Genomic DNA, 14,291 nt, shown 5'->3' on the forward strand with positions numbered 1-14,291 from the left:
TAGAGACATGGTTTTAAATTTCTACTGAAACCGACACGAAACGACCGAAGTGTGGTGCATGTATAATGTTTAAATATTTATTTGAATTACATGAGAAATTTGGTATGTACTAAATTATCAGACATGCGCGGCAATGCATGTCACAATATGTTAGAAGTCTTTAAATCATTATGGATGGTTGCCTTGCTTATGTGATGGTTTTTAAGTGTGTATATGTGCTTATTCTAGCATTTCCTAAAGTTTGATCTTCAAAGTTTATCATTTGCATATGAGTTTAAGTTTTCGTGATTTTACGGGATTTCCACTGAAATTTCCAATTGAAATAGAAACGTTTCCGTTTCCGTGGCAAATGAAATTTAAAACCTTGGATAGAGATGCTTTGGCTTCATTTGAACATCTTCCTCATTGACACGCTTCTTTGATTTGTTTCATTGTTTTCCCTTTATTTCCTTTGACCATCTCGGTCAAGGTTTTTCTTTTGCTCTCATTCTATCAAAGAAGTGCTTCACGATTAAAAGAACAAATATATGATCAACAAAAATCACTCAAAATAAAAAATATTATGCAGTGGGTGACTAAATGTTTTTTCTGAAGTAATTGAAAAGGGCGGCCCAGTGCACAAGGCTCCCGCCATTGCAGGGTCTGGGGAGGGCTAGATGTATGCAGCCTTAAACCTGCTTTGCAGAGAGACTGTTTCCGTGACTCGAACCCGTGACCACCAGGTCACAATGGAGCAACCTTACCGTTGTGCCAAGGCTCACCCTCTAATGGTGTTGGTATCCATATTATTCCATATGGTTATTGAATAATATCCATATTAAGGTGTTGGTATCCATGTAATGGTAAAATTGTGGAAGACGGTATAACCAACTTGATGCTAGATGCATTCCCAAAAGAAGCTGCTCAAATCAAATAACATCACTAGCAAGATTAATTGAAGTACTCTAACCTGGATCAATATAAGTAATTTCATGAATATTAAATTATAGTAATTAGAGTATATGGAATGGTGAAATCCGAGTATGGACTACTGCTCACTATCAGTAATAAATTTATGAAATGATCTCAGACCATTATGCTTCCAGCATGTTTTCCTAATAAAAGCAACTAATAGCATTCATGCATTATGCTAAATCTTAAATGAAGAGACCAAGTTTTAGTAGAGTGCATTTCAGAGACCTCCTATTGCATCTGCATGAGAATGGGTGATAATGACCGCATCAATTGTTCTTACCCTGACAGAAATGCCACTAGTTACAGCAGGAAATTACCATTCAAAAAAAAAAGTTACAACAGGAAATTTTTGGAAGCAGATATAGATGATCAACAGAATAACTAAAAAATCTTTAAAAGAAAATAGGGAAGTTTGGTGCATGCAAGCCTATATTACTCAATTTCATGCATTACTTGTTCGTTTCACGTGATGTAAAGAATCAGATAGGACATAGAGGAAAACAACCAACGGTGGTGTCCCATAATATTTAAAAGGCAAAATAATTGGCAATAAAATCAGCAGAAATAAGTAAATGTAAAGTATAAAATGGAGGCGTATTCAAAACAGAGGAGGGAGGAAAAAACATAAACAAAATGAAGTGTTTGATGCACATATTGTAGATGCCATAAATCTTGTATATAAAGATATATGCATCTCTTCTGCAAATTGAATAGGCAAAGCTACTTCATACATGCACTAAGGATAGCTTGGCAGATCTATATACAAGCTGTGTATTATGGCCCACATTATGCCTGCAGGAATTGTCTTTGCTCTGCACAAATAAGTGAGCTAATACAAAACTGGCATGGCTCCCATTGTGTGCATTGTACATTGGAAAAAACTCATGGCTCCTAACTAATTGAAATTGTAAACATAAATTAGGTCTCTCAAACATCAACACATTCCAAGACGTTTAGGGACAGGGCTTGCGAGGCCGTAGATTAAAATCTTTTATGAACCTAAGATTTGATGAGCTTGTATCTTCAGTAGATTTTTGCAAATTTATTGACCAAATACTATATGTTATGCAGGTTTGGAAGGATTACTCTTTTCTAACTTCCCATTCTTAATGATTAGGATCTAATCATCAAGAGTTTCATAGATGAAATATCTTTTCTCAAAGGACAATCGAGTCAGCAGATTTCAAGAAATCAGCTGCCTTCTGTAGCAGGTGTTAAATTGATCAAACTGGAGAAAATTTTCAGACAAGAATTCATAGTTCTGGATGAGAGAAATTTCTTATGTCAAATTTGAAAGCTTTATTCACCAAATTTTGAGATAACCTTGATTTTCTGAGGAATCTTGTTGTGCATTAGTTGATTAGGCATCAACACATACATTGAACCTGAGTTTAAGAGTGCTGATAGCACTTAAAGTTGTTAGAGTTCCAAAAGAAGGCTTTGAAAAACTGGGACATGTCTACTGAAGCTGGGATTTTGTCTGTTTTCTTATTGTATAATCCTCTTGCCCCTCATAGTTTTAACAAAGAGATGCATATAATAGTCCAACTTAGTCTCCTTGGATGAGAAATATGCCCGTGCTCTTTATATCTGGCGATGTTCATAGAAATACAGTGAGGCAAAGGACAAAGAGGTCAGAATAGAGGATGAAATTTGATAAAATATATCTAAGATATGAAGTCAAAAACTCCATAAATATCTAGGGCTCTGTTCACTTGTCATCTCGAGAAAGGAAAGGATGGGAAAGTAACCCAAATTTTCTCGGGAAAACACATTTTCGCATGTTCGCTTGCTTTCTCGAGAAAGTTGTTAAGAGGAGGTGGAAAATATATTTAACGTCAAAAAATGACGTGGAAACTGAAATTTTCTCGCCATTTCCTTTGCAATTTTCCGACGAAAAACATGGGAAAAAGCGAGGGATAAAGGCTCGGGAAAAAACGTCGGGCTCCCCTCCTCGACAGAAATCTCTCTACAAACCCTCCGACGAAACCCACCGGCTCCATCATCATCTCCGGCGACCTCTCCCCTCCGGCAAGGCAAAAAAAGGTAAGATCTCCTCTCCCTCTCTCTCATTTACTCCTTTTTTTCCTCTTTCTTCTTCAAATGTGGAATGCCTTCTTGTTTTTTTCTTTTTTGTGGGGTTTCTGCTGAATTTTTTGTAGGTTTTATAAGCTATTTCAGTTGTTTGGGCTCCGATCTGTAAACTTTTAAAAAGGTATCATTTTTCAGTTGTGGGGTTTTAAAAAGGGCTCCGATCTGTAACCTTTTAGGGTTTCTGCTGAATTTAGGGTTTTCAAAAGGGCTCCAATCTGTAACCTTTTAGGTTTCATTTTTCCTTTTAGGGTTTTAAAAAGGGCTCCGATCTGTAACCTTTTTTAGATCTGTAACCTTTTAAAAAGGGCTCCGATCTGTAACCTTTTAGGTTTCATTTTTCCTTTTTGTGGGGTTTCTGCTGAATTTTTTTTAGGTTTTATAAGCTATTTCAGTTGTTTGGGCTCCGATCTGTAACCTTTTAGGGTTTATTCCGCTTTGAGGGTTCGGTTTAGGGTATTTTTTTTTCATTTTAGGGTTTCGATTCTAACGGGTTTAAATCGATGGTGGTTTAAACCATTCTCATTTTTACAGAACAAATCTGGTTTCTTGTTATTGCCTGATTTATTGTTATTGCCTTTGTTTCTTCTCATTTTTCTTTGTAGCCGCTCGTCTTCATCTTCCTCGGGCACTCCGGTCACGGTAAATACTCCGGCGAGTACACAAATACCGACGAAGCACATTTTTCTCCTCTGTTGAAGAAGGTATTGTTTCGTTCCTTCTTCCCCATGCGAGAGCTTCATCTTTTTATTTTTTTCTTGATGAGAGTTTCTGATTCATAGAGGATCTGTTATGTTGGGGGTTAAATTGTTAGGGTTTTGTGTTTTTGTCTTTGCCTCTCTCTAGATTAGAGGGGTTTTTTTGTGTGGTTGATTTCCAACTCGTAATTATCTTTCTTGTTTTGATTTGGACCATGGGCTACATTGTTTTAATTGGAGCAGATGAGTAGAATTAATTGGAACAGATGAGTAGTTTTTTCCTGCAAGATTTTTGTGATAGTATGTACGTGTTGTTTATGCGGTAGCATTAAATGTGAAAAAAAAATTTGGTTGGTGATGTGGGTTGGGGATGCATTTTTTGTGGTGGATTTGAGGTGCTAATGTGGGTTGGGGATGTATTTTTTTGGTGGTGGATCTGAGGTGCTGATCAGGGTAGGGGATATATTTTTGTGGATGATGTTGTTTGGTGTTACGGTGGTTGTGGTTGGTTGTTGGTGCTTTGGTGGTTGGTGGTGGCTGTAGGAGTTTTGTTTCGATGGTTGTGACTGTGGTTATGGTGTCTTTGCCGGTTGTGTTATTATCCTAAATGTTATTTGTTTTAGTATTTGGTAGGGTTACCATCATGCCTCGTCAACCAGCAGATAGGCGGATGTTGATCCTTCGAGCTGCAGCTATAGTAATCTCTGTGGCGGCCGCAGTTACGCTTAGGGTTCGACTATACCTTGAGCAGAATATTACAAGAACCCCTTACGAAAGCGGGTACTTAACCCGTAGGACCTTTGTTAGACGTATCACGCACGCAGAGAACCATTGTGTTGCTCTTCTTCGAATGGATGTTCGGTGCTTCCGCTCCTTCGTGGGCCTTTTCAGAAGCACAACATTGTTGAAAGACACAATTCACTGCACTGTTGAGGAACAGGTGGCTATTTTCTCAAGTGTGATTGCACACAATGAAAGGAATCGTACTGTTAGGGCAACCACAAGAAGGTCAGGGGCCACTGTTTCAAAGTATTTTAATAAGGTTCTCGACGCTGTTCTCATCCTACAAGACATGTTCATAGTACGTCCATCAAGGGAGACACCACGGGCAATCCTTGATAATCCTAATTTTATGCCTTACTTTAAGGTACGTTTACGATAGCTACGCATTTCGACTGAAGGTTGTTAGTAATTGAGGGCAGTATGTTAACACTAACGGTTGACATCTGAATGTCCTTATTATAGGATTGTATTGGTGCAATTGACGGGACCCACATTCATGCAAAAGTATCTGAGGATATTCAAAAAAGATATATTTGTCGTAAGCACTTCCCATCCCAAAATGTGTTAGCCTGTTGCGACTTTGACCTAAAGTTTACCTACGTCCTTTGTGGGTGGGAGGGGTCGGCATCGGACTCACGGGTGTTAGCATCTGCTGATTATACCATTTGCCATATTACTTTTAATGAATTACTCTGGTTAACACTTTCTTATCTTTCATCTCTTATCCTTCATTCAGGTACTCAGGAGGCATCCAAGGATTTTAGATTTCCATTGAGCACTGCTGATTTGCCTGCTTCCAAGGAGTGTTTTCATAATAAATAGAGCAAGAGCTCTGTCAGGGTAGTGGTCACATTCAGTTATTATTGATGGAAACTAGATGACCTTTAGTGCTAGTGAACTTGAACCAGTACTGCATCGTATTATACGTAAATCGGTCTTTCTGCAACCATTACTCACAACATGCTTCTCCTTCAGTTGCGGAAATCTTTGACTTGTAGAGGAGTTTGGAGCCATGTTGGTCTGCCTGAAGGGATCTTTGCAATGCGATAAGTTTCTTTTATTGGGGTAATCTCTAGGATTATAGCTAGGATACTCCAAGCAAGTTATGGGTTTCTTTTATGCATAATTTGTATCTAGATCAGAATGTTTCTGTCCCAATAAGTTTAGAATTATTCAGACCCAAATGCACTTCTTTTAAATGTATGTGGTCTTAATTTGGTATTCAGTTGAACAACACAATGTCAAAGCTCTGTATTTGGATTTCCTATTGTTATTTGTTTTAAGTTATAATTCTTAGTGTGAAAAAACATCTTCATCTCCATTTTCCGTGGGTGTGAATAGCTGCTCAACCAAAAACATCTTCATCTTCATCTCCTATGTTTTAAACTCTTTGGCTTCTAATGAGGAAAGTAGCCTATGTTTTACCTGCTACAAATAGGACAGCTAAGATTGCCCAAGGAGGGCCTCAAAAGGAGGCAAGGATACAAAAGCTACTGTTGGTGCCATTTTTTTACCTCAATGCGGGAACTGACAGAAACATATGCAGTTTTGGGAAGGGTTGCTAAAACTTGAGAGATTACTGCTTATAAATTCCTAATATTCTAAGTATTTTCCAGTTGGTCATTGAAAACTATTAAATGGACAGTAAGAAAATGAAGAAACACGGTCCACATTCATTAGAAAAAGCCTGTACAAATTGGAGGCATAGATTCATCAGATGAGAATAGATTTTGTTTTATGGACCATCCATTGCAATGTTTAACAGATGAATGGTTTGGATCATTGGGGAAGTGGATCCCACCTGTACTGCCCACTCTTTCTTTCTTTTTTTTTCAAGGAAAATGAGATCATGCATCAACTTTTACATATTGTATTGATGGACACCTAATATTTGCAATATTTCACCATCATATTTTATTGACTGAGTCTAGTCTATCGCCGGAGGATAAAAATTGCTTATTGGTAATTCCACTTTACATTGATAAAAATTCCAATTTGAAAAGCGATCTGTCCGTTGATGCTCAGGAACAACTATCTGATAATAATTTTGGTGATGTTGTTTTTGCCTATGATTCTTCTGAGGCTTTAATGCCAGAGTCGATTGAGTGTAGGGTAAATTTAAGTCGGATACATATTTCTGCAGAAAGTACACAATGAAACTATTTCTATTTCCTGGTTTTGAAATGCCATTCATTGGAAATCATGGTCTGCTGATGCTTTGCTCCTACTTAGCTCTAGATCTTCCTTGCTGCCTAGTTTCTTGTCTTTTTTCTTAATCTTGTTCTGTCGAGAATTTGCATTTGTGCATCAGCAGAATGAAGAAAGAAAATGAAGATGGGGTCATCAGGATCCTGTCATTTTTTCCATTTAATTTTCTGTTTAATTAGCGATAGTTGACTAAACATGAAGGATATGAGTTCAAGAGTGCCCCTCTGATCAGATAACAATTTTGGTGGGCTTTTTTGGAGGCATCTTGCCACACGAGTAAGTTGTTTTATGCAATTTGTCTACGTTTTAGCTACTGACAAGGCTCCTCCTATCTTTGGGATTTTTCCCCTTTACTTGCAGTGGTGATGGGCATAGAGGTGGATGCTAAGGTGTTTTTTTAATTGGTGGCTCTCAGGTAAGTCTCCTTATAGCCTACATAAAAAGGAGCTCCAAGTTGTGTTTTAAAACAATTTTTTTTTACTAAATTTTATTTTTCCATGGAAAATGATTTTCCCATTGTTTGGTAATGCCATTTTAAGTGATAAATATTTCAAGTAAAAATTTTCCTACAAAAACAAGGCTGGGAAAATATGTTTAATATGGGTTTCTGCATATTTTCCCTTGCTTTCTGGGCAAGTGAACAGCGAGAAAAGAACTTTCCTGTATATTTTCCCTCCCTTTCTGGGCAAGTGAACAGCTAGAAAGCATGGGAAAATCACAGTTTCTTTTCCTTTCCTTTCCATTTTGCCACGTCAGATTCCTTTCCTTTCCCGGGAAAACAAGTGAACAGAGCCTAGAAGAAATTTGGAAAGTTCTAAAGTAAAAAGAGACATTCTAAGATGAACTTCTTTTAGGAATATTTTGGTTTTTTGTCTCAATCCTAGATTAATAATATCATACGATTCTTTAGAATGAAATAGGATAAAAGAAATTGAATACATTTATTAACAATAGAGACTATCTTGAAAAGGCGAATGGCATAGAGCCTTACCCAAAAAGAGGGAACCATCGAAGAGCACTATGGTAGAAAAACCTACATAGTAACAATAAAATAAGCTTCTATCCAATAGTCATTTGAAGGCGAATCGTAAGGATCTGAAACATATAACAACGAAAAGAATTCGAGACATATCTACATATAACTGAAAAGGGGTATGTATGAAGAATAAGGAATATTAACATTCATTATTCTAAAATGACAAAAATCGTGCTTAACCAAAACATAGACTCCTAAATAGCATATGCTGATGTGCTTATAATTGAAGGCCCCTATCAGAATTAAGGCCATGTTCGTTTGAGATTATGACAGACGATTATGAGCCCTAAACTGATTATTGGACTCAAAATTAAGTTTAATTTTGAGTCCAATAATCAGTTTGGGGCACACAATCGGTTGTCACAATCTCAAACAAACAGGGCCTAAAAGAGAAACTGATCAGAAGATAAACATTTGTAATTAACTGTGACAAGGAGAAAGCCTGGTGTTGCTACATCAAATCACCGTCCTTTCAAGAATTTCCAGAAACAAATACTACTAAAAATGATAAATGAGGCAATTTTTTACAATACCGAATTTAATTTCTGTATGTTTATTTGTCAAAGAAATTAAACGTGATATACATTTTTTGAATGGTAGGAAATTAAACATGATTATGAAACATGAAAAGCAAAATGTGCCAGACAAGAAGCAACAGCAACTTGAAATTTTTATCTTCATTCTCACCCATTTGGAAAGAAAGTTTGTGCAACATAAGAACTGGCACATATACAAACTGGGAAAACCAAGAGCACATAATTTTAACTAATTAAAACAAATATAAGAAAATGCAAGTTCAGAACAAGAACGCAACAAAAGATCACTTAAATCTCAATTAGGACTAGCATCCTCAAGTGGCAGCAATCCTAGAAAAAATCGAAGATGATCACAAGCAATAAGCTTGTCAAAGTTAATTTGACAACAAACAATTGTCAGCATATCCAGGTAGCTACAGGCAACATAAAATAAAAAGAAACGTACAGAAACAAATAGGCCTTATTCATTTCATAGTAGAACCTAACATTAGTGAGTCCAATTATCAAAAAAGAAAAGTTCTTTATCTGATGTAGATTAAAGCATATAATCAGTACCACCATGGAAGTGTGTTGACAGAAAAAAAACAGAGTAAGTAATGCATTTGAGAAATTCCAAGAGCCATTAGTTGGACTTCACTTCAGCCTGGCAATCATGTATAAGAAATATTCAAAAGCCTGATTAACATCAATGTATTGTGTCTTTCAGGTTAGTTCCTTTTTCCCATAAATCAATAGGCAACTGATATTGCTATATATAGGTTTCAACCTTAAAAATATATAGATTTTTTTTCCATGGAAGTGTGTTGACAGAAAAACAAAAGAAAAAAAGAGTAAATAATGCATTTGAGAAATTCCAAGAGCCATTAGTTGGACTTCGCTTCAGCCAGGCAATAATGTAGAAGGAATATTCCTCTTGTAATGCAGGCTGGGACCCCTGGTCCCGAATGCACTTTCTGAGAATTAATGAAATATGCCAATTTTCAAAAAAAAAAAAATAATAAAAAAAAAAATTATATATATATATATTCAAAAGCCTGATTTAACATCAATGTATCGTGTCTTTCAGGTTAGTTCCTTTTCCCCATAAATCAATAGGCAACTGATATTGTTATATATAGGTTTCAACCTTAAAAAAAAAAATATATTTTTTCCATGGAAGTGTGTTGACAGAAAAACAAAAGAAAAAAAGAGTAAATAATGCATTTGAGAAATTCCAAGAGCCATTAGTTGGACTTCGCTTCAGCCAGGCAATAATGTAGAAGGAATATTCCTCTTGTAATGCAGGCTGGGACCCCTGGTCCTGAATGCACTTTCTGAGAATTAATGAAATATGTCAATTTAAAAAAAATAAAAATAAATAAATAAATATATATATATATATATATATATATATATATATATATATATATATATATATATATATATATTCTAAAGCGTGATTAACATCAGTGTATTGTGTCTTCCAGGCTAGTTCCTTTTTCCCATAAATCAATAGGCAACTGCACTGTTATATATAGGTTTCAATCTTTAAAATATATAGATTTTTTTTGGAACAAAATAAAAATATATAGATCACACGCATTGATTTGCATTCTCTTTCTCAATTCTTGTAGGTCAACTTTAAAGGTGTTCTGACATTTCAAGCCCTACTCATGCAAAAAAAAAAACATTAAAAAAACTAAGAGATTACAAATTTAAAAGTAAAAGTGTGCTCAACGCTACATATCTCAAATGGATCATTAGTAAATTGCAACGTAGGGATTGGAACAGCACAAGAAATAACTATGATCCAAAGTTTTTACCATCAAGCATGAACACAAGATAGAACTACTCATCAAAGTATCATCTACATACTTGCCAGCATCTACAAGAATGTTACATCTCCCAAAAGAGTTGGAATAGCAGATAAGGATGCTTGTATTAAGTCTCTGATTCTTGTTACCGGGTTTTATTGCTTGTGAGCAAACCTGTAAAAGAAAATCAGAAACAATCTTCATAATGCAATAGCAGCGTGAAGGAAAATTCCGTAAAAGGAAAAGAAAATAACTTCATTTATGTCACACACGAGCTTCTACAGTAATTACCGCACATGTCTTTATAGGATTAGTAAGGCAGCTCACTCGGGGGATGCCTTCACTAGTTCCTGTGCCTACGAATATGATTTCCGACCCCTCCAAGGGTACTTGTGCCTCAATATCCCCATTGGAAAAGCCTGTAGTATCACCAAAGTATCTCATGATGAAAGCACATATAACTGAACAGGAGACACTACCATGAAGACGTATACAAGAATATTGTACCACAGTTTCATTTCTTATGGAGGCCATCCAAAGAATAAGAGAAAGATTATTTAGAGGAGCAACACATTTATTAACTGTAGAGTGAAACTGGATCCAAAGAATAAGTATTAACTGTTGGAATCTAGTTATATGGGAAACAAATAACAGAAAGAGCCTCGAGTGATATGGGAATCCATTAGACTACAAGCGGGTGGCCCAAGGAAGACAAAGGGGATAATATATCATTTCCCTCTTTTTAAATGGGAGAAGTACCAATGTTGGACTTGTGCTGATTCCAACAATTAATGGATTTGGTGCAACACTTATAGATCTCTTTTATTTATTTTTCTCTGATACTACTAACAAAAATTTACAATTAACACGGGTTTTATATTGTATCCATCATAATAACAAGATTTATGTATGGAAATATAACATATGATTTATTTAACCTATTAAAATTCCCGATATATTACCTGCTATAGCCATATTATTCTGTAAGGCATTGCTGATTCCATGAATCCTTTTTCCTGAGGTTTGCCAATTTCGACACTAAGTACCTGTGCCAGATTCCAAGATGTGTACCCATGCCCATGCATCATAGTTTCTAAGAGAGGTCTCAATCCACTAAATTCTCTAGGGAAGCTTCTATTCGTCAAGCTCTAAAACTTCGAATTGGAGCCATTACTCATATCTACCACTGGTCAGAATGAATTTCTCAATGGGTATAAAATGTTGTATCTAACTTAAAAGATGAGACTACTAAACAAATGACAAACTTGTTTGGTTGTGAAAAATATCAGTATTCAACTTAAATGGGAGTTGTAGTCATCAATAATTTCTACTAATGATTAAGAAGTGTGAGGAAATACAGAATCCTACATATGCTCATATTCATCCAAGCTTTCATTTCACGTCTTTGAAATACGCAAGATGCAATAGCTGAGAAGTTAGAAAAGATCCCATATTCTTGATGATATCCCCAGGAATCAGTGTATGTGTGAACATTCGCATCCAACCATCAAAATGGTTTGATTTAATAGACCATTGAATCCAACTCTCCTTTCCCTTGCAATGAGAGATGTGTTTCTAAGTTCCATTTTTTCTCAAGGACACTAATTTATTTGTGCGTAGCATTTTCCTAGAAAGGAACAAAATTTACTTATAGAAAAGACCCAAGCTCACATATAAAAGAAATATATGATAGAAAAGACAATAAGAGAGGCCATTTCATTAAAAATACATAATAAGATAGGCCCATATATAGAAGCCCATAACTACCTTCAAGACTTAACATGGAGCTAAATAGTTGTTCAAATAGGAAACGAGAGGATCTACTGAGCCATGAACATTGGTTGAGTGTGAAGAAAGTGTCACATTTGTTTACTTTATCATGTAATAATGCTTCCGAGTTCAAATTGTGCCTTGGTTGTACGCTCGAAAAGCACTATGAACTTCCATATGTTAGAGTGTATGCCCTAAAAGCCAGTTGTATTGAAACTATTATTTAATCAGAATATATTGTTTCATGACATCTATTGGGTACTATGAAGGAGTGTGGATGTGCTTCTAGACGCACGTTTATCCTTAAATAGCATCGTAAGATTGGTCATTCACATATAGATTATGTGGCAGGGAGATATGACCTTTTGGTTCTTTGCAAACCTAGAATGTTCCTAGTTGGGGTTGAGATCGGACATCTCGAACCTGCACACAACCAGCATCGGACCTGCCTCCATACACGCATTGTGGTGGCTTATCTCGGTCACGTGGGAGTTGACTCTAAGCAGGTAGAATGGATGCAACGAATGGTTGACACGCTGAACGGATCACTTTAAGGAATAGCCTCTGGACAAGGATTTGGATAAGGTTATTCTATCAATCACGACCCATTGATATGTCCATAGAAACACGAAGCGGGCGCGGGGGCGGGGAAGTGTGGGATCTAGAAGAGTCTAAGGTTGGAAGCGTTAATGGACTATTTTCATCATGTCTTTCAAAATTTAAGAACATAAAAAATAGTAATTTTTAATCTATCTTCATAAAAATCTTTCAAAATTTAAGCACATTAAAAAGTAGTAATTTCTAACTGTCTTCATTTTCATGCCCTCTTTCCTCATACCTTCTAAAGATTTTGCCTCTATGCTTGCTCCAATGAAGTACTTTGAACAGTTGGAGGAGCTTGATGTGAGTAAATTGGTGACAGGTACTAATGGAGAGAGCAGGTTGGGGGCGCCATGGGAGAGGTTTCCATCTCTTTGGGATCGTGCTCCCTGGAAGCTCCTTCCTAAGGAGCGCCGAATTGCGGTTCCGAGTCAAGATCGGCACCCTGAGGGAAGATTCCTGCTTCACCTGAGGGGTCGTTTTGGTCTGTGGGAGCACCTTATGGCTTTGGTCTATCTAAAGTAGTCCCCGGTCTAGGATTGCTTGCGGGTAATGCTTGGTCATCAGGTAAACCCATATGATCGATAAGGATGCCTAACAAGGAATCCTCCACCTCTCTCATAGAGGAAAGTCATTTATAGTTTCGATCTCAGCTAGGCCCTTTTAAATAATGAATGGCCAGTCAGTTTGATAAATGGTTTATTAAAAGTTTTTGTGAAAAATAGATGTTTACAAAAGTGTTTGCAAATGCATTTGTGGGCTCAAGCTGATAGATTGAAAGGTATACCGTTGAGTGGGCCCAGGAGGTAATCGATGTCCATCCCCTATAGGACTCAACTCGATAAATGTGGATTGGAGGAAGGACGTACCGATTGAATGTGATTAGGGTAATTTGATCTAATGGTCTTCTTCAAGGTAATGTCCTAGTGGGGGGCCACTTGCCCAATGCGATCGTAGTGGGGCCCATTATGGGTCCTACAGGATCGACCATTGGATCCATGCATCGATCCCACTCATAACTTGCTAGAACCTTATGGATCGTTGGACAAATCCGGGTTCCAGATTTGATCATACGCATGGAATGGATTAGATCCACTGTATGCGATACACGGAGGAGATGCACCATACATAGGGTGCGTACCTTTTTATTCAAGAGGAGATACACCATATTATGGAGTGTGCATGTTTTAATTAACATGTGCTTAATAAATACTTGATTCCTATTGGTTGGGAGTTAGGTGAAATCCTATTGGCTAAAATTGTCTTATTTCCTACTGGTGGAAATTTGAAAATGAAGGCGTTTCGTTTGGAGAAGGTTTCTAATTTCTGGTAATCTCATTTGAATTTGGAAACTACGCCACATGGGAAATTCGTTTTTGGCCAAGTGTGTATTTCTTTGTTTTAGAAACAAAATTAATAAAAGAGTTTTATTTCAACAAGGTTTTCAAAATCAAGACGATTCCTAGGAGGAAGCGAATTCCACATGGGAATTCTATAAAAGGGAGTTGAGACTAGAAGAATTTCACTTCATACACACATTGGAAATTTTTCAGCCCAAAACGTCCAGCCCATTTCCCCTCTCAACATTTTGTTCTCCTCCCTACTCTCTCTTCTAGTTCTAATTCTTGGAAGAACAGTAAGCCATAAGGATTTCAATGTTGGGATCGGATCCCAAGTTCATTCTTCTCTTCTTCCTTCATCCGTGCAGCGAGGGAAGCCACTGCTCCAACTTTCAGAGAGCTCGGGTTTGAGAAATGTCGAGCACCTAGTGAGGAGTAGATCGAGCAGTGATTATGTTCTTATATAATTTCTAGTAATGTTT

The 14,291-nt window shown here is 36.8% G+C and overlaps 1 protein-coding gene across 2 annotated transcripts in view; it reads right to left on the reverse strand.

Moving 5' to 3' along the window:
- The window catches only part of LOC143851389 (Metallo-hydrolase/oxidoreductase superfamily protein), a 44,997-nt gene that overhangs the window by 27,265 nt on the left and 3,441 nt on the right, over positions 1–14,291 (reverse strand). For both annotated transcript variants that reach the window (XM_077360808.1, XM_077360801.1), the window contains exons 2-5: positions 10,391–10,518; positions 10,161–10,273; positions 7,726–7,767; positions 1,180–1,235 (exon numbers count right to left, since the gene is read on the reverse strand). In XM_077360808.1, the coding sequence (XP_077216923.1) occupies positions 1,180–1,235; positions 7,726–7,767; positions 10,161–10,273; positions 10,391–10,518 (339 nt within the window). The remainder of the gene's footprint in view (positions 1–1,179; positions 1,236–7,725; positions 7,768–10,160; positions 10,274–10,390; positions 10,519–14,291) is intronic.

Source organism: Tasmannia lanceolata, unplaced genomic scaffold (assembly GCF_043159265.1).
Source record: "Tasmannia lanceolata isolate RefF3 unplaced genomic scaffold, GAP_Taslan_0.1 ptg000003l, whole genome shotgun sequence".
Lineage (NCBI taxonomy): Eukaryota > Viridiplantae > Streptophyta > Magnoliopsida > Canellales > Winteraceae > Tasmannia > Tasmannia lanceolata.